The sequence below is a fragment of the Orcinus orca genome, chromosome 19 (genome assembly GCF_937001465.1).
Source record: "Orcinus orca chromosome 19, mOrcOrc1.1, whole genome shotgun sequence".
NCBI lineage: Eukaryota > Metazoa > Chordata > Mammalia > Artiodactyla > Delphinidae > Orcinus > Orcinus orca.
The window spans coordinates 38,704,328-38,726,900 of NC_064577.1; the positions used below are offsets into that span (position 1 = coordinate 38,704,328).

A 22,573-nucleotide genomic window follows, 5' to 3' on the forward strand; every position below is an offset into this window, starting at 1 on the left:
CTGTTCCTCTTCTTCCCGGGGGTGGCCTGGCAGCCGACAATGTGCTCCTGTCCAGCGATGGGAGCCACGCAGCCCTCTGCGACTTTGGCCATGCTGTGTGCCTTCAACCCGATGGCCTGGGGAAGTCTTTGCTCACAGGTACGCCCCTCCCCGCCACCGCTCCCCACAATGATAATAGCCAGTAGCCTTTACTACGCATTAGCCATGTGCCTTCTGTACTTCCTCAATGGCAATCAGAGATGTGAGCACTTTAGGTCCACCAGGATGCTTCAGCCCCACAGCAGCCCTAGGTTATGAGGCTTTTGTTGTTAGGCTTAAATGCAATGATGCACATCAGGTGCGTGTTTCTGCTGTTCCTGTTATACAGGGAGGGGAACAGAAAGGCTGGGTGCCTCGCCCGAGGTCCCCAGGTCTCCTACCTCAGAGCCCCCAGAGCTCCACCCCTCTCGTCCAGCCTTTCCTGGGGAGCTGTGCTCCCAGCCTGCGACCTCAGCCCTCCTGTGTCTCTGAGAGCACAGTTTCTGAAAGCAAAATGGGAAGGCTGACCAAGGGGCTGGGGCTCAGTAGCTGAAGAAATCCCTGTTTTTAACTTACATTCTTCTGGTTATCAAAATAATCCATACCCACTGTAAAATATTTGGTGACTACAGTGTTAAGTGGTATGGAAGGGGAGGAAAAAAGAATTCTCACCATTCCTCTTGCCCAGAGAGATAATCATGAATATTTTAGATAATTCCCTCCAGGTCTTTTTTTTTTTCCGTACATAGTTAAGGCCATTATAACACGATTTTGTGCCCTGCTTTTTTATTTATAGCATTAGCATAAAATTATTTCATTTTGACCAAAGGAAAAACAGTCTTTTAGAAGTGATTCTTTGTTGTTAAAGGACTGTTGGTAATTCTGAAGATGTAAATTGCACATGGACACCTGCCCTCCACTTTGAAATAACTCTAGTGTTTTCTTCTTATTACAAAAATATCTTTTCTAATATCTTTTGCAGAAAGTCAAGCTAAGCAAAACTACAAACCGCTGGAAAAAAATACTGTTCACATCTGGCATCAATCTTTCTAGTCTTTTATGCATATAAGTTTTCTTTTTCCTTTTTGTTTTTTTTTTAACCTACATTTTAGGAACATCATACCACTAATCAGTCTCCTACAACCGAATTTCCAGTGTCTAGGCCCCTCCCCGCTTTTGGGAAAGCACTTTAAGGGTTTGGTCCACGGGCAGAGCCCGTGTTTTGGATGATATATTCTTTGTCCTAGTCCCCAGCACAATCCCCGACTTGGCCCAGCCCCAGCAAGTTTGATCTGGAGGCTCTATCTCTGTTTAAAGTACTCTGAGACAGTCAGGGTGTTTCAGGAATTGACTCGGGTGGTCATTGCCGAGGCTTCTGCCCGTCAGAGTTCACAGTTGCCTCTTCTGTCTCTCCTCACCTTCTCAGGGGACTACATCCCCGGGACAGAGACCCACATGGCGCCAGAGGTGGTGATGGGCAAGCCCTGTGACGCCAAGGTGGACGTCTGGAGCAGCTGCTGCATGATGCTGCACATGCTCAATGGCTGCCACCCTTGGACCCAGTACTTCCGAGGGCCGCTGTGCCTCAAGGTCCGTGACAGCGCCTGGGGCCGCCAGCAGGGCCGCGGGGCCCGGGCTGCAGGCTTGATGTGGCCTCCCGTTTGGGCCGCTCTTCAGTGGCAGATGGGAGCAAGCAGAGGCCTCATCATAAGTGTGGGATCCTGACTAAAATACTTGGCTACTGGAATCTGAGGGTCCAAGGGCAGATCCTAGGTGAGGGGTCTTCTTGGGTCCATGGTTCAGGGCTCTCTTGCGTCCACACCCCGGGCCACCTCTGCCTGCCTCCTGACAGGCTGGGCCTGGGGGTCATGGGTGCCTCACCCCCCGGCTCTGTGCTGTCCTACCTTTTCTTGGAACAGTCCCAGCCCTCACTCTAGACCAGGCCACTCTGGTCCTTGTGACCGACCCCAGCACAGCAGGGCAGGGGAGAGTGGGGAGGAGCAAGAACAGAAAGCCGGGGGCCAGGAAGTGACGGGGAGGCGGGCCTCATATGTTGCCTTTTGACCCCCAGATTGCCAGCGAGCCTCCACCTGTGAGGGAGATCCCGCCCTCCTGTGCCCCCCTCACAGCCCAGGCCATCCAGGAAGGGCTCAGGAAAGAGCCTGTCCACCGAGCGTCTGCCGCAGAGCTGGGGGGGAAGGTCAGCCTGGCGCTGCAGCATGGTAAGAGCCCCATGCTGGCTGCAGGGGGCGAGAGAGGCGGCGGGGTCGTGTAGTGGCCAAGAGCAAGGTACTCAGCCTCTCAGAGCCTTGGTTCCCCCGTCTAGAGCATGGGCCTGACACCAACCTCAGGCTTGTTAGGGAGACTGAGGTCACGTGAGTCGAAGTGCTTAGTACTGTGCCTTGTACTGTGCTTAGTACTGTGTCTTGATGCAGAGGCTGTGCTCAGAGATGGGGCAAGGGGTTACAACATATAAAGGGAGGCTTGAACTCAGTATCAGAGAATGTGAAATAAAGCCAGGTATCACTTTCTAGCCATTTGTGTGGGGAAAATCAGGAAGTTGGTGTCACGCCAAGTGTTGGTGGGGATGAGGGACAGTGGCCTTTGCGCTCTGCTGGAGAGCACCTGGCAGCACTCCGGCAGACGTCTGCAGACCCGGGACCCAGCACCCCACTCCAGGGCGCACCGCCAAAGAAACTCTGCCCAGATCCATAAGGGGACACGCCTGCGGATGCACGCTGCAGTGTCGTTTGTGGGAGGGGAGTCGGGTGTCCCTCCCTGGGAGCTTGGAGAGGCCAAAGGTGGGGGTGGGGGGTGGAGGATGCTCCACGCAGCGCTCACAGCAATTAAAGCAACTCTGCTCACGGAGCAACCTGGCTGGATCTTCAAGCCGCAGTGCTGGCTGCAAAGAGGACCAACAGAGCAAGGCCTAGAACACAGTGCCTTTTCTGGAAATGAAAAATTGATAAATAGGGCTTCCCTGGTGGCGCAGTGGTTAAGAATCCGCCTGCCAATGCGGGGGACGTGGGTTTGAGCCCTGGTCCGGGAAGATCCCACATGCCGCGGAGCATCTAAGCCTGTGCGCCACAACTACTGAGCCCGCACTCTAGAGCCCGCGTGCCACAACTACTGAGCCTGCGCTCTAGAGCCTGCGAGCCACAACGGCTGAGCCCGCGTGCCACACCTACTGAAGCCCACACGCCTAGAGCCCGTGCTCCGCAACAAGAGAAGCCACCGCAATGAGAAGCCCGCACACCGCAACGGAGCGTAGCCCCCACTCGCCACAACTAGAGAAAAGGCCCACGCGCAGCAACAAAGACCCAATGCAGCCAAAAATAAAATAAATGTATTAAAAAAATTGATAAATAAAAATAACACATGCTTTGCAAGAATTCGATCAAACCGAAAATGACATGTTGACCATAAGAGAACATCAGCCGGGGGCGGGGTAGGGGGTGGCAAGGGAGAGACAGTGGTTATGGGAATAAAAGGGAATAAGTAAAACAGAAGAGAGACCTTGCAGAGCCCCCTGACGCCAAACCTAGATGGTAGTTGTAATGGTCCCAGGGCTGAATTGCCTTCCACTCCAGAGGAATGGTGTCTTCAGGAAGCACTGACTATCGGGAAGGGAGGGGTAAGAGAGACAGAGGGTCAGCGAGGCCCATTCGCCTGGGAACTGTGAGTTGGCATTACCCCAGAGCTATTTTTAAATCTTCTCTTTACTATTAATATTAACAAAGTCCTTCTCTGGAGCCAATTCTGTAATTTTTAAATTTGCAGTTGTTACCTAGGAGGAAAATGGAATAAAAGAAATACTGTCGTAGTCCCATCATCAGGGCCATCTTACGGAAGAGGCCTCCTCTGGAGACCACACACTGCCCTCCGAAGTCATGTCCTGGCCGGGCAAAAGGCCACTCTCACTGCCCGCTTCTGGCCCTCTTCTGCTCAGGAAAGGCCACCTGGCCTGGCCCATTTCCACCTCACCACGTGTGCTCTCTGTTTTGTAGTGGGAGGTCTGAGGAGCCCTTGGAGGGGAGAGTACAAAGAACCAAGACATCCGCCGCCACTCCAAGCCCACCCACCGTCAAGCCAAGGGCACCCTCACCAGACCCTACGTGCCCCGCCAGTGGAGCTGTCGCCAGGGGAGCTCTCACCAGGGGACCCGGGGCCCCAGCCAGCTGAGGATGCAGCAGGCGGGGCCCCTAAGCTCCAGCCTCCTCCACCCCCAGAGCCCCCAGAGCAGAACAAGTCTCCCAGCCTGCACTGGGGCAAAGAAGAGTCCAGGACGTGGGAACCACTGGCTCTGTCCTCCCTGGATCCGGCCCCAGCCAAGAACTCCAGCTCACCAGAGCGGAAGGCAACCTTCCCCGAGCAAGAGCTGCAACAGCTGGAAATAGGTACGGGCAACCACGGCATCCAGGTCCCTGAGCACTGGCCTGGGCCCTGCACCAAGGCCTGGGCTTCGTCCTCTTCCCCAGGGTCAGCAATCTGTGCAGAAGAACGCCGACGGCACAGCCGGACCCTCCCAGTCTTTCACAAGGTCTTCTGCCTTTCTCTGCAGAATTATTTCTGAACAGCCTGTCGCAGCCGTTTTCTTTGGAGGAACAGGAGCAAATCCTGTCATGCCTCAGCGTCGACAGCCTCTCCCTGTCAGATGACAGTGAGAAGGTGAGTCGGCCGTGGGCCAGGAGCCGGGGCACAGGGCAGGTGGCTCTGTGTCCGGCCAGTGAAGGGGCCATGTGCAAGTAGTGGGTAAAGGGCAGGTGACAGGGGTGCCCGTTCCTTCTGGGAGGGGTCCTCACTGGGGCAGGGGTCCTGGTTTCTCAGAATGAGACGGTCCATCTCCAACACACCCGGGAATTAGGGACTGGTTTGGCTACTAGGATAGTGAGGGGAAAGGCTTGGCTTTGGTGCCCATAGAATTACTGTTCACCCTCCTCCAGCCCAAGGGCCCTTCAGGAGCTCAGCCCTGTGCTGAGCCCCAATGCTCAGGAGAGCCACGCTCCAGCCTAGGACATGGGCACTTCCTCGCCAAATCAGACCAAGGCCAGAGATGGTTCCCTGAGCCCGGGGGCCTGAGTCTGTGCCCACTTCTGTTTCAGAACCCGTCCAAGGCCTCTCAGAGCTCGCGGGACACCCTGAGTTCCGGCGTGCACTCGTGGGGCAGCCAGGCGGAGGCCCGCAGCTCCAGCTGGAACATGGTGCTGGCCCGGGGGCGGCCCACCGACACGCCGAGCTATTTCAACGGTACAGTCCCCTGATCCGCCTGGGACTGGGGAGTCTGAGAGTGGGGCACAGTGGGGAAGGGAGAGGAAGGCACCTGGCACCCAGAATCTGAGGTACCTGGCCATTAAGTTGGTTTAGAGTAAAGGCCCTGATCACCCAGAGCCTTTCCTCATGGGGCAGTCAAGGACCATTGCCCCTTGTGAGCAGTTGATAGAGTCCCAGAAGGCCTCTAGCTTGGGGCAGAGAGCAGTCTTTCCTGGCCTGGAGTCCCAAAGCTGAGCGATTAATGTCTTCTAAAGGGAAAAGGAAGAATGGGACCCCATGAGCGTTTTAATCAAGAGGTCAGCAGTAGGGGCTTCCCTCGTGGTACAGTGGTTAAGAATCCGCCTGCCAGTGCAGGGGACACGGGTTTGAGCCCTGGTCCGGGAAGATCCCACATGCCACAGAGCAACAAAGCCCGTGCGCCACAACTACTGAGTCTGAGCTCTAGAGCCCATGAGCCACAACTACTGAAGCCCATGCACCAAGAGCCCGTGCTCCGCAGCAAGAGAAGCCACCGCAATGAGAAGCCTGCGCACTGCAACGAAGAGTAGCCACTGCTCTCCGCAACTATAGAAAGCCCGTGCATAGCTACAAAGACCCAACGCAGCCAAAAATAAATAAATATTAAAAAAAAAAAACTCAGTAGTAGGTTTGCTGAGATCCTCCTCTGACATTTGAAGTCAGAAGATGAGAAGGACAACATATGTAGAACTCTGTTTTCAAGCATGGTTGCAGAGGTCATGTTGTGATTTTGATAGAATGAGGGTTTCATCAGCTTACGGTTCCCTGGGGACAGTGAGACTCATGGCATCAAGCCCCCATGCCTGGCCACAGGCCGCTCCACCTCAGGGACTTAAAATCTAATTTGCCCACAATCTAATTTAAGAATCTTTGTTTCCAGTTCCTTTCTGCTTTGTAAGTTGAAATACTACTTCCCCACAGGAGCCAACCCTAGATATTTGCACTGTGCAGGCCAAATTCCTGGTGTTGACAGGAAATGGCCAGTAAGAGCTAGCAGGGGTATAACATTGCAGCCACTCCATCCTCCATGTCATCTCTGCAGCTTCCCCACAGCCACCCTGCTTCCCCCTACACAGGGCGCCTTAGGGAGCTAGCAGCCACTCCCCTGACGGTCACCTTACCTGCCTTCTAGGTGTGAAAGTCCAAATACAGTCTCTCAATGGCGAACACCTGCACATCCGGGAATTCCACCGGGTCAAGGTGGGAGACATCGCAACCGGCATCAGCAGCCAGGTAAGGGGGCAGGTACACGCTTAGGGGCAGAGCCCCAGAACCCAGTGCACCTAGCCCAGTCCTCCAGGAAGGAGGCTTTTGAATAAGTAGAAATGGCACCAGAGGAAATAGCTGGCCCCAGATGTCCCCTGGGGTCCCAGGGCAAGACTGGCCGTGGTGATTGAAGGGTCCTCAGGATCCACACTTGGGCCAGGAGAGGTTCTGCAAGTGTTCCAGAAGGAAAGGCAGCTGATACCTCAGGGCTGCCTACTCGGCTGGAGGGAGGTGTCTGCCAGCACGGCAGGAGGCCGTCAGCACCGCACTTCTAGGAACCTTCGGTGCCCCTTGCCACTCTCAGACCCATTCGTTTGCTCTGCCCGCAGATCCCAGCCTCAGCCTTCAGCTTGGTGACCAAGGACGGGCAGCCTGTGCGCTACGACATGGAGGTGCCGGACTCGGGCATCGACCTGCAGTGCACCCTGGCCCCTGACGGCAGCTTCGCCTGGAGCTGGAGGGTCAAGCATGGCCAGCTGGAGAACAGGCCCTAACCAGCCTTCCACCACTGGCTCCACTTGGCCAGAAGTGACCTTCCTTCTCGGTGCTCAGCGCTGCCCCCGAGACACAGGCTCAGCCTGCCTGCTCCCAGGGGCCTGCCAGCTTGTGGCTCAGCGGTGGGACCAGGGGCTGGCAGCAGTGAGGTGGGGCTAGCAGAACACCTTCCAGGATCTCCCACCTGTGTCCTTCCTGAGCCCACATGAGGAGGAGGAGGAGGAAGACAGGAGGCCTCTTCCCATGGGGAACAAAGAGGGTCTTCTCTGCCTTGGTCCTGACAAGCTGGCCTGACCCATTAGGATCAGTGACCACTTGCTGGCAGTCAGGGGAGAGTGGCTTCCGGCCCAGGTCCCAGAGAGGTGGGTGAGCCCCTCCCTCGGGTTCCAGGCAGGTATGAGCATCTAATGACCTACCCCCAGGCCCAGTACAGGACTGGGGCAGCAGGTGTGCCTACCCTTGGGTTAATGGAGGGGGCCCTCTGACGCCCTTGGCCGGCCTTGCCTGGCCATCAGGCCCCCTTCTATCTCTAGGTGTTTTTCAGACCAGGTCAGGGAGGGAGGAATGCCTGACACTGGGGGTCTCCCTGGGAGAAAACACCACACTTCTCAGGGAGCCGCAACCCAGGCCCTGAGCTGAGCTCAGCTTCAGCAAGGACCAGAGAAGGCGTTCGAGTGACGTGGTTCTCAGTCCCTAAGCACATGCCCCTTCGCTGCTGGCCACGAGTCTTCCCCGGAGCAGCAGGCCCCGAGCCCCAACCGCAGGCCCAGCACCGCCCCTGCGCAGCTGGCACTCAGCTCCCTCATCTGTAGTAGCGAAGGGCGACATGAGACCTACCTGACGGGAACCGTCTGAGGACAGAGCACGATAGACTCGAGAGAAGGCGGCAGATGCAGGTGCTACTGTTACCCAGGCCACGGCTCTCAACAGCCTCACGTGAGCTTCCCGAGACACTCACTGGTCCTGCTGCCCCTGGTCTTGGGGGCACTGCCAGCTGCACTTTGCACTCTGATGACCTCAAGCACTTTCATGGCTGCCCTCCAGGAGGGCAGGCCAGCGGTTCTGCATGAGCACAAGCAGGCCAGGAGATGGGGTGAAGGGACTCAGCTCTTGACCCTTCTCCATGCATGTGACCCCTCAAACCTCCTTCAGGTTTCTTTAAGGTGAGCACCCCCTACCATCACCCCAACCCAGCCTCTTCTTTCCGGGGGAGCTGATCAGCACTCATGTAGCATTAATCAACTGTGAATTGTTGTGGGGTGAGGGGATGTCCCCTGAGGTTCCATCTGGGGAGAAGCTCATCCCCACGTTTTGCCAAGGTGGCCTCTGCCCAGCTCTCCACATTGAGCCATGCTGCTCCCCAGGGAGAGACCCCCGGCCCCCCCATGCATGAAGAACTGCAGCCTTGGTCCTGCAGAGTTGAGACGGTAGAGAACTCCTCGTGGGCAATAAAGTTTGAGGTAATAAGTGTGTTTGGGCCACGGTTGTCTCCACTCGCGCCTGCCTGTGTGCTGAACCTCACATCCTGACGGCAGCCTCCTTGCGCCTTCTTGCTGGGACCTTGTCCAGTCTTGCCCCGTAGGCAAGGACTGTTCTCAGCCCTTGAATGGGGCTGCTTTTCCCACCACTCCTCCCGGTTGGTGCTTCCAGTTCCGCCTCTGAGCTATCCATTCAGACCAGTTAGGCAAGATGCCCCACCCGGTGACAGCAGGGAAGTCCCTGGCAGAACACTGCCAGGCTGAGGGGAGGAGGAGGAGGGTGTCGAGCCTGGGCACTGACCCAGCAGGGTTAGGTGGGGGCAGACCACATGCCCAGAACAAAGACATCCCCCCCCGCCCCCGCCACTCCTCTGTCCCTGAGGCCTGGCTTCCTGGGAACTGAACTGGGAGTGAGCCTGCACTCCCAGCCCTTCCAGCCACCCAAGTGTCTGCAGGTGATCAGAGATGACTTTCCCAAAGTCGGTTCCCTGGTGGTGGGAGAGGACCTGTCTGAGGATGGATGCCACCAGCGCACAGGGTGCCTTATCTAATCTGGCTCTGCACCCCAAAGCTGTGTCCCTGTGTGTGTGCACTGGACACACGTGCACAACTTGGGGTAAAGGTGGCAGGTTCAGCAGGTTCTTGGAGGGTCCTGGGCGCACAGAAGGGGCAGCGGCCTTGTGCCAGTGTGCCCAGGGCAGGTGCAAAGTTCAGCCTAGCAGACCCCAGGCTTACAGGTCGCCGCCCTCCACCAATCTGGGCCTGCTGCAGAGAGCAGGGCCGCCCCATGTCTCCAGGAGAGGGGCATCCGGCTGGCTGCGGGGCGAGGTGGGGCAGCCCACTCCGGAAGATGCCCCCCAACCGCCAAGCCCACCCACTCGCCGGGATCGTGAGCGCTGTTCCCTGCCCGCAGCGGTCGCGGCAGGGATGTCACAGAGGCGGCGACATCACAGACGCCAGCGCCCCCGGCATCTCCACCGCCCTCCACAGCCCGCCACCAAAGAGCGCACTGGAGGCGGAGGCGTTAGCAGCCACCAGCCCGCTCCCCGCCTCTCAGACAGAGCCTCGGTCAGCATGGGGGTGACAGGTGGGAGCGGGCGGGCGCGCGGCGAGGCGGGGCCGGGCGCGGAGGGACGGCCGGGGCGGGGCCGGGCGGGAAAAGTTAAAGTGAGGGGCGGGGCGCCGGGGGCGGGGATTGGCCGGGGCCCCTGCCTGGCGCCTGAAAGGAAGGTCGACCCCAGCCAAAACCCTCACGATCCCAGCGAGGATGAGGGGCGGTGCTACCCTGACCACCACACCCACCCAGCGTTGGCCCTGCGCGGTGCACAAGCGTGTGTGTACACACGTGCACACCGAGGGGTGGAGGCTGCAGACCCGGCGGGTTCTTGGAGGGCTTCAGGGTACCCAGAAAGAGCAGTGGCCCTGTGCCCAGAAACGACACATGAATTATCCCAAACTGCCGAGAACCACCCCCAAATCAAATCAAGTTGTTCCTGGTTGATGCTTGGAGCTTGTGCAAGGAAAAGCAATCTGCTTCAACAGATGTTTACTGAGCGCATCCGTTGTGCTTTGCACTCTTCTCCGTACCAACAAGCAAAGATGTTTGCCCCTCAGGGCCCTGGATCTCCCAGGTTTCTAATAATGGGGGCTCAGATCCCCCCCTTCCGAAATGGAAGATTTCTTCTCAAGACCTTCTCTCCCAGGAGGACATAGGCCAGCCTTCAAAATGTGCCAAGAACCAACTACCAGAGAGCAGCTTCCCCCCCCACCCCCCCACCCCCACCCCCCCGTCCCAAATGCCTAAGGCAAACAAATTGATGCAAACAACTTAAATCACTCCTGCAACATTTACTGCAACCCCTTCAGGACTTACTCTTTTTTTCTTTTTTCTTTCTTTTTTTAATCTCAGCAGAGAACAGTATTTTATTTTATAAATTTATTTATAAATCTACTTATAAATTTATTTATTTATTTATGGCTACGTTGGATCTTCATTGCTGTGCGCGGGCTTTCAGCGAGCAGGAGCTACTCTTCGTTGGGGCGCGCGGGCTTCTCATTGCGGTGGCTTCTCTTTGTTTTGGAGCACGGGCTCTAGATGCGTGGGCTTCAGTAGTCGTGGCACGCGAGCTCAGTAGTTATGGCTCACGGTCTCAGTTGCTCCGCGGCATGTGGGATCTTCCCAGACCAGGGCTCAAACCCGTGTCCCCTGCACTGGCAGGCAGATTCTTAACCACTGCACCACCAGGGAAGTCCTATTTTAGTTTTTAATTGTATAGTTGATTTACAATGTCATATTAGTTTCAGGTGTACAGCACAGTAATTGTTATATATTTTTTTTCAGGTCCTTTTCCCTTATAGGCTATTACAAAATGTTGAGTATACTTCCCTGTGCTATACAGTGAGTCCTCGTTGGTTATCTATTTTAATATATAGTAGTGTGTATATGTTATCCCTACCCCCCCGCCCCCGCTTTCCCTTTGGTAACCATAAGTTTGTTTTCCGTGCCTGTGAGTCTCTTTCTAGTTTGTAAATAAGTTTGTTTGTATCTCTTTTTTAGATTCTACATATAAGCGATATCATATGATATTTGTCTTTCTCTGTCTGGCTTACTTCACTTAGTATGATCATCTCTAGGTCCATCCATGTTGCGCAAGTGGCATTATTTCAGCATTTTTAATGGCTGAGTAATATTCCATTGTGTGTGTGTGTATATATATATATATATATATATATATATATATATATATATATACCACATCTTCTTTATCCATTCATCTGTCCATGGATATTTAGGTTGCTTCCATGCGTTGGCTATTGTAAATAGTGCTGCAATGAACATTGAGGTGCATGTATCTTTTTGAATTAGAGTTTTCTCCAGATATATGCCCAGGAGTGGGATTGCAGGATCATATGGTAACTCTATTTTTAGTTTTTTAAGGGACCTCCATACTGTTCTCCATAGTGAGAACATTCCCACCAACAGTATAGGACAGTTTCTTTTTCTCCACACCCTCGCTAGCATTTATTATTTGTAAGGGCTTAGCATTGTGCTAGGCCCTGAGTCTGATGAGTTAACTAAAAATTAAAAGGTAGGTTGGATAGCTAGGATTATCACTGAGACGACGACAATGGAGATTTGGGCTGTCAGGCATGAGCAGGATTTTGTCAGGAGAGAGACTTTCTGAGTATCAGAAATAGCATGTGCAAAGGCACTGGGGCACGAAAGACCCTGCCATGCTCCAGGGTGTCTTGGGCTTGGGGCAAGGCAAGGAACTGGATACCAGGAGATGAAAAAAGAAGGCAGAGGTCAGACCATGCAGGATCTTTGAGGCCACCCTAGAGTCTAGACGTGAGCAGAGGCAGGGGTGATGCAGCAGGCTCACTCTGCAGTCATTGAGATGCCCAGTGGGGATGGGGGTGGGGGCACATGGTTCAGTGGTCCATCTAGAGGCCTAAAGAAATTTCAGACAGCACAATGGTTAGCACCACAGGGTTTGGAGCCAGTCCGACTTGTGTTCAGGTCATGGTACTGCTCTTAAGAGCTGTGTGACTTGTGCAATCTTCCTCATCTGTAAGAGGAGAGTCGCGGCCACCTGTGCATAGAGTGGCTCTGAGGATCGAATGTGTGCAAAGCACTCAGAGCTGAGTTTTGAGGGGTAGTGAGTCCTGGGTTTGTGTTGACTTTGGTGTCAGAAGAGAAGGTCAGCAACAGCGGTGGTGGGAAGGCCAGAAGCTGGGGAAGTGAGAGGGTCACAAATGACCCAGGTCTCTAATTGGGGTGATAGGATGAAGGATGAATCAGGCAGAGGTTATCGAGAGATGAGAGATTGGAAAGGAAGACAGGTCAGACATGCAGAACCGTGTTGGCCAGGCTAGAGTCTGGACACCAGGGTGTGAAGTTGAGGTCAGAAATGGGGGATAAACCGCAGGGTTTGGCAGGGTGAGAGGGATAAGGAAACCATATTTTTGCACAGACCTTTGCTAAGCATCCACGTTATATCTGACTCTCTGTGTAGAGGATCAGAGATTCAAAGTGAGAAACCCACGCACCCGACCCACCTCTAACTGAGGGTCAGAAAGAAGCTGTGTGCTTAGATAGAAGTCTGCAGGGGTGGGGTGGGGTGGGGGCAACTGGACGAGGAGTCCCTAGCTCAGCACCTCGAGGTAGAATCTGGAAGGTCTTCAGGAAGAGGCGAATCCTGAGCAACGTCACAATAGGAAACAGGGGAATTCCAGGCTTTGACAAGGAATCCGTAGTGTTTTGGACAAGGTGAAGTTGAGGCCCCCTGAAGGAGAAATGTGTAATCAGTGATTGCAGTTTGAGTCTAGAACTCAGGAGAAGTGAGAGTAAGAAATAGAGATTGGAGGGTCTCCTGCAGTCACAGCCACAGGCTTGAAAGCTCCAAGGGGGCAGAGACTGTGTATGTTCATCACTAGCTCCTCCGCCCCTAGCACAGTGCCTGGCCAGTACCTGGGGCTCAACATTTTCTTTTAACTTTATCATAGAAATATATGCATGTGGTTAAATAGTACTGAAGAGCTTATTCAGTGATGAGAAACAAGAATCCCCTATACCACACACCCCCAGCCTCACTCCTCAGAGCAACCACTCTTGTTTCATGTGAACGGTTTTTCTGCCTAGTTACCTTCTCATCTCTCTACAAGCTCACAGGCTTTTTCTTGGTTTATCAGCTCTAGACATTGCCACTTTCTTGCTCTAATGGCGCCACCCTCCCCCATCCTCCCAACTTCAATTGTTTTTAGATATGCTGATAACTTTTGTAAATTTAATATACTTATATCTTTATTTTTTTCATCAACTTTAGAGAATATCTTTTGACACCACACATAGTAAGATGAAGTTTGTAGTGACCCTACCTTTCCCTTCAGCTTTCCTCCCTGCCTTACACCTCCCAAAGCCTCTAACCTGTATTTCTGGTTTTTTTTAATATCAAGGTTGGTAACATTCATATTGTCCCATAACCATAATTATGTTTTCCAAATTTTGTTTATATATTGATTCTAAAAGTTGAAAGTTAATAAACAGGATTTACCTTATTGTGACTACATAACAACTGTTCACTGCAGGGCCAGAAAAGTTACCACAACTACCTTTTCTTTCTCATACAGCTTTTTGTTTTTCCTGGAGTTTTTAGTGGCCTTTTCCTTGTACTCTTTGCTTTTATTATAGTCTTTGTTTTCTTCAACCTCTACATCTAGCCAACTACCTTGTCAGGTCTTCTTTATTTCAGAGACCTACTGCCCAGGATCCTCTATTCTCCTGCACAAATGTGTACTGGTTGTAGGCCTCTATACAGTTAACATCTGGGACTTAGCTTCTTTCTGGGGGTGGACACACTATTTCATTCCTGACTCTCTTGTTTTACACCTTTATTTTGCTTTAGCACATCTTCAAATAACTTCCCCCCCCCCAAAAAAAAAAGAGGAGGTAAATTTTCTGAGTTTTCCATGACTGAATTGATAGTTGGGCTGGATATAGAATTCTAGGTTAAAAACCATTTTCCTCAGAAATTTTAAAGACAAACTTTGTTGCTAACTCTGCTGCCAGTATGATTTTCCTCCCCTTGTAGGTGACTTGTTTTTCCACTTAGAAACATTTAGGAATCCTTTGTTCTTGGTGCAATGAACTTTTACAACAAAGATCTTTTGACATCTGTAGTGCTGGGCATTCAGTAAACACTTTTAAGCCAATGACATCCTTCAGCTCAGGGAAATATTGATTCCTCTTTTCTTCTCCATGTTCTCCATTCTTTCTGAATCCCCTTTCTATAACCCAGAATTAGATTTCCTTTTAACTTTATTTTATTTATTTATTTTTGGCTGCATTGGGTCTTCATTGCTGCACGTGGGCTTTCTCTAGGTGCGATGAGTGGGGGGCTGCTCTTCATTGCGGTGTGCGGGCTTCTCATTGCAGTGGCTTCTCTTGTGGTGGAGCACAGGCTCTAGGTGCATGGGCTTCAGTAGTTGTGGCTCGCAGGCTCTAGAGCGCAGGCTCAGTAGTTGTGGCACATGGGCTTAGTTGCTCTGCAGCATGTGGGATCTTCCCAGACCAGGGCTCAAGCCCGTGTCCCCTGCATTGGCAGGCAGATTCCTAACCATTGCGCCACGAGGGAAGCCCTAGATTTCCTTTTGATCCTTTTCTCTCACATTGTCTTGATATTTTGGTTCTACTTTCTAGGAATATTCTCTGTATTTTATTTTCCAATTCTATTTGTCAAAAAGCTCTTTCTTTCCTTAATTCTTTTTAAATAGTACCCTGTTCTTGTTTTCTGGATGCAATATATATTGTTGAATATCTTCATTTCTGAATCTCTGAAGATGATCAGAATTTTTCAGTTTCCTTCAGTTTCTCAAATTACCTCTCGTACTCTGGAGTGCTTTTTTCTCTTGGTCTGTCACTCCTATGTTAGCAGTTTTCTCAAATGCCTGGTGATGCTTCGTTGTTCATGTGTAATAGTGAAATCATAAAAAGTTGATTGGGAACCTATGACTTCAGGAGCCTATTGCCTGGCAGATGTCACTTTAGGGTGACCAGACAGGGATCCGACATATCTCTGGCTGGTTCGAGAAGACCAACAGGGCTTCCCTGGTGGCTCAGTGGTTGAGAGTCCGCCTGCCGATGCAGGGGACACGGGTTCGTGCCCCAGTCCGGGAAGATCCCACATGCCGCGGAGCAGCTAGGCCCGTGAGCCATGGCCGCTAAGCCTGCACATCCGGAGCCTGTGCTCCGCAACGGGAGAGGCCACAACAGTGAGAGGCCTGCGTACCACAAAAAAAAAAAAAAAAAAAGAAGACCAACAAAATTGATAAATCTCCAGACAAAATGAACAAGAAAAAAAGAAAGACAAAAATTACTAGCATGAGGGATGAAAGAGGTGACATCACTACAGATTCTTTAGATATGAAAAAGATAACAAGGGAATATTAGGAACAAATTGTGCCAATAAATTTGACAACTAAGGTGAAATGGATAAATTCCTTTAAAAAAACATTACAAACTCCAAAAGCTGACTCAAGACGAATAGATATTCTGGGGATGGATAGTGTTGGTTGCATAACAATGTGAATGTACTTAATGCCACTGAACTGTAAACTTAAAAATAGTTTTAAAAGGGCAATTTATGCTATGTATATTTTACCACAATAAAAAAGAAGAAATAGATAGGCTAAATAGCCCTGTATCTATTTTTGAAAGTTGAATTTGTAATTAAAAATCTTCACACAAGGAAACTCCAAGCCCAGGTCCACAAGCTTCATTTGTGATTTCTACCAAAAATAAGAAGAAATAATATCAATTTTACACAATCTGTTTCAGAAAATTGAAGAGGGGATACTTCTCAACTCATTCTATGAGGCCAGCGTATCAAAACCTAACAAAGACATAATAAGAAAAAAAAATTACACACCAAAATACCTCGTGAACATGTATGTGAAAATCCTTTTTGAAAGTTAGCAAATCAAATTCAACGATGTATAAAAAGATAATACATCATGATCAAATGAGATTTGTCCCAGGAATGCAAGATTGAGTTAACATCTAAAAAAATCAATTTAGGGCTTCCCTGGTGGCGCAGTGGTTAAGAATCCGCCTGCCAATGCAGGGGACATGGATTTGAGCCCTGGTCCGGGAAGACCCCACATGCCGCGGAGCAACTCAGCCCATGCGCCACAACTACTGAGCCCACGTGCCACAACTACTGAAGCCCGCACGCCTAGAGCCTGTGCTCCGCAACAAGAGAAGCCACTGCAATGAGAAGCCCACGCACCACAACGAAGAGTAGCCCCCACTCACCGCAACTAGAGAAAGCCCACATGTGGCAATGAAGACCCAACACAGCCATAAATAAATAAATAAATAAATAAATTTTTTAATCTATTTATTTCACCATAAACAAATTATAAAAGAATTATTAACAGAATAATATGTAACATATGTTAACATAATATATGCTATATATAACTTACATAATATATTAACAGAATATAAAAGAAAAACCATATGATAATCTCAATAAATTCAGAAAAAGCATCAGATAAAATCCAACATCCCTTCCTATTTAAAAATTAAGTAAACTAGGAATAGAAGGGAACTTCCTCAACCTGATAAAGGGTATCTATGAGAAAAATTATAACATTGTACTTCATGGTGAAATACTGAATGCTTTCCCCCTAAGCTCAGGAGCAAAGCAAGGATGTCCACTCTCAATTCTCTTCAACATTTTACTGGAGATTATTCTCAGTGCAATAAGGCAAGAGAAGGAAATTAGAGACATCCAGGTTGGGAACGAAGAAGTAAGACTGTTGAGTCACGAACATTATTGTTTACATAGAAAACCCTATGGAATCTAAAAAAAGTTACTAGAACTAATAAGATTTTAGGATGGTTACAGGATACGAGATCAATACATTTCTATATAATAGCAACCCAAAATTGGACATTGAAATGATTTCACGCACTACAGAATGTCACTTGAATCCCTAATAGAACATCCCCAAGTTGGGTACAGAGGCCCCAAGTTGAATCAACCTCAGACTTTTGCTTCCATCCCCCAGTGCTGCAATGAGGTTTACACCATAATAATTTCTCCCCTTCTATCCATATCCAGTTGCTGTTTATGGAAGGGTTAAGGCTGAAGGTGTTGATTAAATTTCCCAGGGAAACTTTGTAAAGCAAGCAAAAGAAGGCTCTGACGTCAGAAGCCTGAGGAACAGCAGCATTTGGGGCAGGTAGAATTGCAGAGGAAGCGAAACGTGGGGAGAAAGCCAAGGGATGGTCGAAGGAAGCATGGTGGTCAAGGAGGTGATGGGTTCCGAAGAGACCACTGAGCCCACCACTGTGAGCCTGTCCCTGGTGTACTCTTAGCCCAGCACTCTGGATCCCAGGCCCAGGCTGAACATGGAGGAAGTCAAATCCCAGGAACAACACCAGCCATTCAAGGACACTCTCCAGCCTCTACATCTCTAGGGAGAGGCCACAGCACATTCTAATCCTTCTGGTCTAATCCTGGGAGCAATTCTTCTCAGCCAGAGCCAAGGCTGTCACTTCCTGCCACACTGCAGGCTCGTAGGGACTCAGCTTGCCCATTGCCATGATGGCCCCACCAACAACTTCTATCCAGTACGCTGGGGAGCAGAGAATGGGACAGCCTGGTGGCTCCTATCCCCAAAAGGTGAAAAAGAAGCTTCTGCAATAAAAGATACAAGCTTCCAGGAAGGGGACTGGGGCGGGGTGGGGGGGCTCCCCCAAGGAGTCAGTCTCTCCTGCAGAGGATGACTGGAGCTCATAAATAACCAGACGGGTGTCAGCATCACCTCAAATTAAGCACCTGGGGTGATAACTCTGGCCCAGAGTTGGAGATGGATGACCCCAGGGTGTGATGGTGTGAGAAGCCAGGGGAAGAGAGGACAGATTTCAGGGCAGGAGAGGCCAGGGTTAGAGTGAGTGGCAAATCTGAAGCCTGGCCAGAGAGAGTGGAGAAAGGGGGCAGAGGGGCAGGAATGGAGAAAGGTGAAGTTCATCTGGGGTGTGATGAGGAACCCCACACAGTTGTAGGCTCCAGGGTAGGACGGCATGCGGGACAGGGGAGTAAAGAGTTTCTTGAGTGAAATCTGCATCAGGTCCTGACTTCCTGAATGATCAGCTGAGGGACTTTGGGCAAATGAACCTCTTCTCATTTTTTGTGTTGATTCAATGAACTGAAGCATATAAAGTGCTCCTCACAATACCTGGGCTAGAAGCCCTCAATGAACGGGAAGTGACCGCGGTTAGTATTCGCCCTAATGGAGGACAGTGATGGATCACGGAAGGTGGAGGGAGCAGACGTGGAGGAGGGGACGGCACATGGGCTTAGGTGAGGGACAGGGAGGGAGGGGGTGGCTGGAGCAGCACCTTCAGTCCGGACTCCAGAACCCCTCAGGGACTGTCCCCGCCTGCAGCTCCCCTGCCCTCACCTCCTTCTCCCTGCCAGGTGCCAACGGATTTCCCTGCTGTGACAAGGAGTCGGTGGACATTGTGGATACACAGTGAGAACTAGTCCCCCCCATCATCGTAGGACCTCTCCCCAACCCTCCAAGATCACCAGCCCTCACCAGCTGCCATGGCTGTGAGGTTTTCATGTGTACCCACCCAAGATCTTCCTCTATCTTGCCCGTTTCCAAAATCTCCCCAAGGGCAGTATCCAGGCCAAAAGGCAGCAGGGGGTGGGGGTCATATCCTCCTCTGCTTCTGCCCCCAGCCCCTGACGTTGGAGGAGGACTGAGGGGTGGTGGGGCGCACCCAAGACATGGATGGGACCTGACCCCTTAGAGCTGCCTTTCTCTGAGGACAGCTGTCCAAGGGAAGGGTGGGCAGTTGCCTAAGGAAGGAGAGGGGTCACAGTGGCTGACCACTGAAGGGGACGGCCAAGATGATGGCAAAATACCAACAGGAACCAAGGGCACCCTCCATACACACCCCTGCATTTCAGATCTGCCAAGCTGAGAGCGGGCAGGTCCCGGAGAGGGCGTTGCTCTGGGCTTTTCTTTCTGTGGGGAGCCGCTTTCAAGGGCACTGGCTCACTGGGATGCTGGATTAAAATGAAGATTCCTGGGCCTCACCTCCAACCAACTGTATCCCTCTTTTGCGGGTGGCAGGGGGCAACTTGGCCAGCTCTCTAGGCACTTCCAGAACTCACTGAAGTTTGAGAGTGAGTCTGGAATCTTTGGTGGGAGTGGGCACAGACAGGGGAGTGAGCTGAGGGCATCTTGCCAGCTCGGGTCTTAAGGGCTCCAGACACCGTCCCCTGAAGCCACCCCACGGAGCCCTGTCACCCACTCTGTCTCCTTCTGTCTTAGGGGTGGCATAAACCAAAACCAGTTCCAGTCAGTACAAGAGGAAGATGACATGGAGGTAACAATGGGCAGCGTCACATCTTACGGGGAGGTGGGGGTCCAGGGGCAGGGCTCTTTGGGGCCTGTCTTCTCTAAAGCCCGACCAGCCCCTACCCTGGACAATTCTGGGACCCTGGCACCAATGTCAGCATGAGCACGCACACCCGCCCTCACCAGCTGCCCACACCGCCTCCCTGCCCTAGGCAGGTCACTTGGAAGAGGCAAGTGTGGGAAAGGAAGTGAGAAGAAGCACGAGGGGGGCAGGGCAGGGAATGGGTGTCGGGGAGGACTTTGGGGGGCAGGCGCCTCCTCAGCTTTCTGTTGAAACCTTTCAGCTGGAGAAAGAATTGCTAGAGCTGGAGTCCCTAGACAAAGAGGTCCCGCGCCTAGACCCAGAACTGGAGCCGGAACGGAAGCCCAAGCCTTTCCCGCAGCCAGAGATGCGCCCGGTTGTCATGCTCCAGCCCGAGGCCAAGCTGGACACAGAGCCCAAGATGAAGGTGGTTAACTTGGAACCCTTCAGTGAAGACCCTGAGCCGCAGGGGTATAAGACAGAGTCACTCCACCCCTACATGGAGGGGCTAATGCAGCAGGACATCAGCCAATGGAGTATGAGGTCAATCTCCAGCTACCCGAGTACCACAGAGGAGGACCCGCTATCCACCGACCACCGCTCCATCTGTGTGCAGACCTCCAAACACTTCTTCTGGGCAGACAAGTTCGTCCAGGCCTCAGAACACAGCCTGCAACAGGCGATCAGCATGCAGCCCATCAAGGAGAGCACAAAAGAGACCGCCTGCCACCCAGACCAGCCGTCGGCCCCCAAGGACACTGTGTGCTCCGAGAAGCAGAGCCAGGCCCCCAGTGCCCAGCCAGCTCTTCCAGACGAAGTCTCCCAGCAGCCTCCAAGCCCCCAGCCGTCCGCCTCCACACAAACCATCGGCCTGGCAGAGCTGATCGACTTCGCATCTTCCCTGGCCATGGCCTCCTCCAGCAGGATGGACTTGCCCAATTTGGGGCATGTGATCAAAGCCCCACTCCAGATGGACATGACGCTTTCCACAGAGCCCACTGTGGATCACACTGCCCAGCCCACTGTGGACGAGCCAGAGCAGGAAAACCTCCCTCAGGATGCGCTGGAGAAGCCACCAGAGGAACCACTAGAAACCAGGGAGCCGCACGATGCTTCGAAGCAGGAAAACCTCCCTCAGGATGCGCTGGAGAAGCCACCAGAGGAACCACGAGAAACCAGGGAGCCGCACGATGCTTCGAAGCAGGAAGACAAGCACTTCCCTCACTCTTACCTTGATTTCAGCAAGCTAGGGTTCAAGAAGGCCACCATTGAAGGGGAGGTGAAGTTTCTCCAGCCCCCAAACATGTCCCCTCAGCCGCAAGGAGCTGGGAAAGAGTAAGTGAGGCTGGCCCAAAGCTCCCCCGGGAGGGGGCTGTGTTATGATGTGCAGGTGGTCCCATTCCTCACACAGCCAGGTGGGGGTGGGGACAGTGGAATGAGGGACTGGCTGGGGGATAGGTGGGCTGTGATGTCTCAACCTCAAGACCTCAACCTGCTTCAGGGCAGGGACAAGGACCTGGGTTCAAAGAGGGAACTAGAATGTCGTCCTAGCGTTAGGGGGCTTCTCACCCAGAGCACAGACAGCCTCACCCTCACTGGAAATGCTCAGGCTAGTATCTTCCCTACTGAGAACCCGATGGCCCCAGCTCTGGGCCCAGGACACCTCCATCAAGCCAGGAATGAGGAAACTGGGTTCCCCAGCACCCCGTGCTTCCTGGTGTTGAATGAACACCACAGAACACCAGCCGCCCACCCGCATGGCAGGAGGAGGCCCTCTTAGCCCCAGGGCCTTCCTCCGAGAGGCCTCTGGGCTCACCCCTCTCTTTTGACCTTCCCACCAAGGCCCAAGTGACTCTCTCTCTCTCTCTTTTGCGTTGCAGTTCGGGAGGGGGTCCATTATTGCTGAAAATCCATTTTAAGCTGTCGTCCCCCACTTCCCCAGAGAAGACTAGACAAAACCAGTAAAGCCTACGGTGCTGGCCCCCGGCTCAGACATTTTGTGCAAATGCTCCTGGACCAGTGAACTCCTCTGGCTGCGGCATCCTGGTCTCGAGTTTTTTAGGGACGCCACCCCCACTGTAGCTACCCCAGCAGCCCCTGCCCCCTGAGGGCTCTGCCAGCCCTGTTTTGTGCCTGCTCACTCCCCATGGGTGGTCCCACTTCCCCTGCACCCAGCCGGACCTCCCAGCCAGCAGCAGACTCGTGACTAGGGGAGGCCTCAGTGGTGCCCTTTCTGAGGCTTCTGTTTCTTAGATGTAAAAGGGGGGCACGTTGGGATCGCCTGAGGCGAGAGCCTGCTGGAGGTGGGGCTGGGCAGGTGAGACGGCTTCTGGAAGGAGTTCTTCCTGCTTCTCTCCATGGGGAAGGCCTGGCATGGGAAAGGGGTGGTGTCCAGGGCTTGAAGGAGGGCAAGAATGAAGCTAAAGGATTGGTCCTCCAGGGGCCACCGCCTTGAGTCCGAGGTACCTCCAGCGTAGGGGAGAGCCCATGTGTAATGATGCACTTCTGCATGCAACCCAGACACACACACACACACACACACACACACACACACCCCAGCAGCTGACCAGCATGTTACACACGTGGTCAGCATGACACAGCCACATGCAGATCGAGGAAGCATGTTCCACACGTGCCGTGCACACAGGCACACACACAGGACCTGTGACTCACACACATGCACACAAACGCACAAGCCTCCCCACGGCAGGGGAGGACAGGCAATGTGGAGAAGCTTCTGGAAGAGGAGAGGGCAGCAAAGGAGGGAAGAGAACTTGGAGTGCGGGGATGGACATGGGCAGGAAGAGGGAAGTTGGGGAGGAAGAGAAGGGGAGGCAGCATCGAGGCTTGGGACCTGGTGAGCCTGGGACCTACTCTGGGCCAAGGCTCCCGATGCAGTGAAATCACCTTGCAGGTCCCCAGAATCCTGCCCCACCTTGAGACGGGGCTGAGGAGGGAGGTGCCCAGGGCCTAGGAGAATGGGATTAGGAAGGGGTGAGCAGTTAAGAATGGGCCAGGGCCAGAGAAGGGGGCAGGAAGCTGGAAGGAAGGATGAAGAGACCCA

The 22,573-nt window shown here is 52.6% G+C and overlaps 2 protein-coding genes across 5 annotated transcripts in view; both read left to right on the forward strand.

The window, feature by feature from the left end:
- The window catches only part of MAP3K14 (mitogen-activated protein kinase kinase kinase 14), a 43,092-nt gene extending 34,550 nt beyond the window's left edge, over positions 1-8,542 (forward strand). For all 4 annotated transcript variants that reach the window (XM_049702293.1, XM_004285953.4, XM_049702292.1 and 1 more), the window contains 8 exons: positions 34-138; positions 1,445-1,608; positions 2,090-2,240; positions 4,026-4,415; positions 4,580-4,686; positions 5,121-5,265; positions 6,440-6,540; positions 6,903-8,542. In XM_049702293.1, coding sequence (XP_049558250.1) covers positions 34-138; positions 1,445-1,608; positions 2,090-2,240; positions 4,026-4,415; positions 4,580-4,686; positions 5,121-5,265; positions 6,440-6,540; positions 6,903-7,067 — 1,328 coding nt within the window. In that variant the 3' untranslated portion in view covers positions 7,068-8,542. The remainder of the gene's footprint in view (positions 1-33; positions 139-1,444; positions 1,609-2,089; positions 2,241-4,025; positions 4,416-4,579; positions 4,687-5,120; positions 5,266-6,439; positions 6,541-6,902) is intronic.
- Positions 8,543-8,674: 132 nt separating this feature from the next.
- Positions 8,675-21,743, forward strand: SPATA32 (spermatogenesis associated 32). Its single transcript, XM_049702518.1, has 6 exons — positions 8,675-9,633; positions 18,536-18,590; positions 19,401-19,455; positions 19,772-20,569; positions 20,648-20,844; positions 21,390-21,743. The coding sequence occupies exons 1-6, from the start codon at positions 9,012-9,014 to the stop codon at positions 21,472-21,474; spliced, it is 1,812 nt and encodes a 603-aa protein (XP_049558475.1). The 5' UTR covers positions 8,675-9,011; the 3' UTR covers positions 21,475-21,743.
- The last annotated feature ends 830 nt before the right edge of the window (positions 21,744-22,573 follow it).

Coding starts and splice junctions, on each gene's coding strand:
- SPATA32 (XM_049702518.1), top strand. CDS start 9,012: ATGACTTTCCCAAAGTCGGTTCCCTGGTGGTGGGAGAGGACCTGTCTG. Junction 18,591..19,400: donor GTGGACATTGTGGATACACA/GTGAGAACTAGT, acceptor CTTCTGTCTTAG/GGGTGGCATAAACCAAAACC. Junction 20,845..21,389: donor CCGCAAGGAGCTGGGAAAGA/GTAAGTGAGGCT, acceptor TTTGCGTTGCAG/TTCGGGAGGGGGTCCATTAT.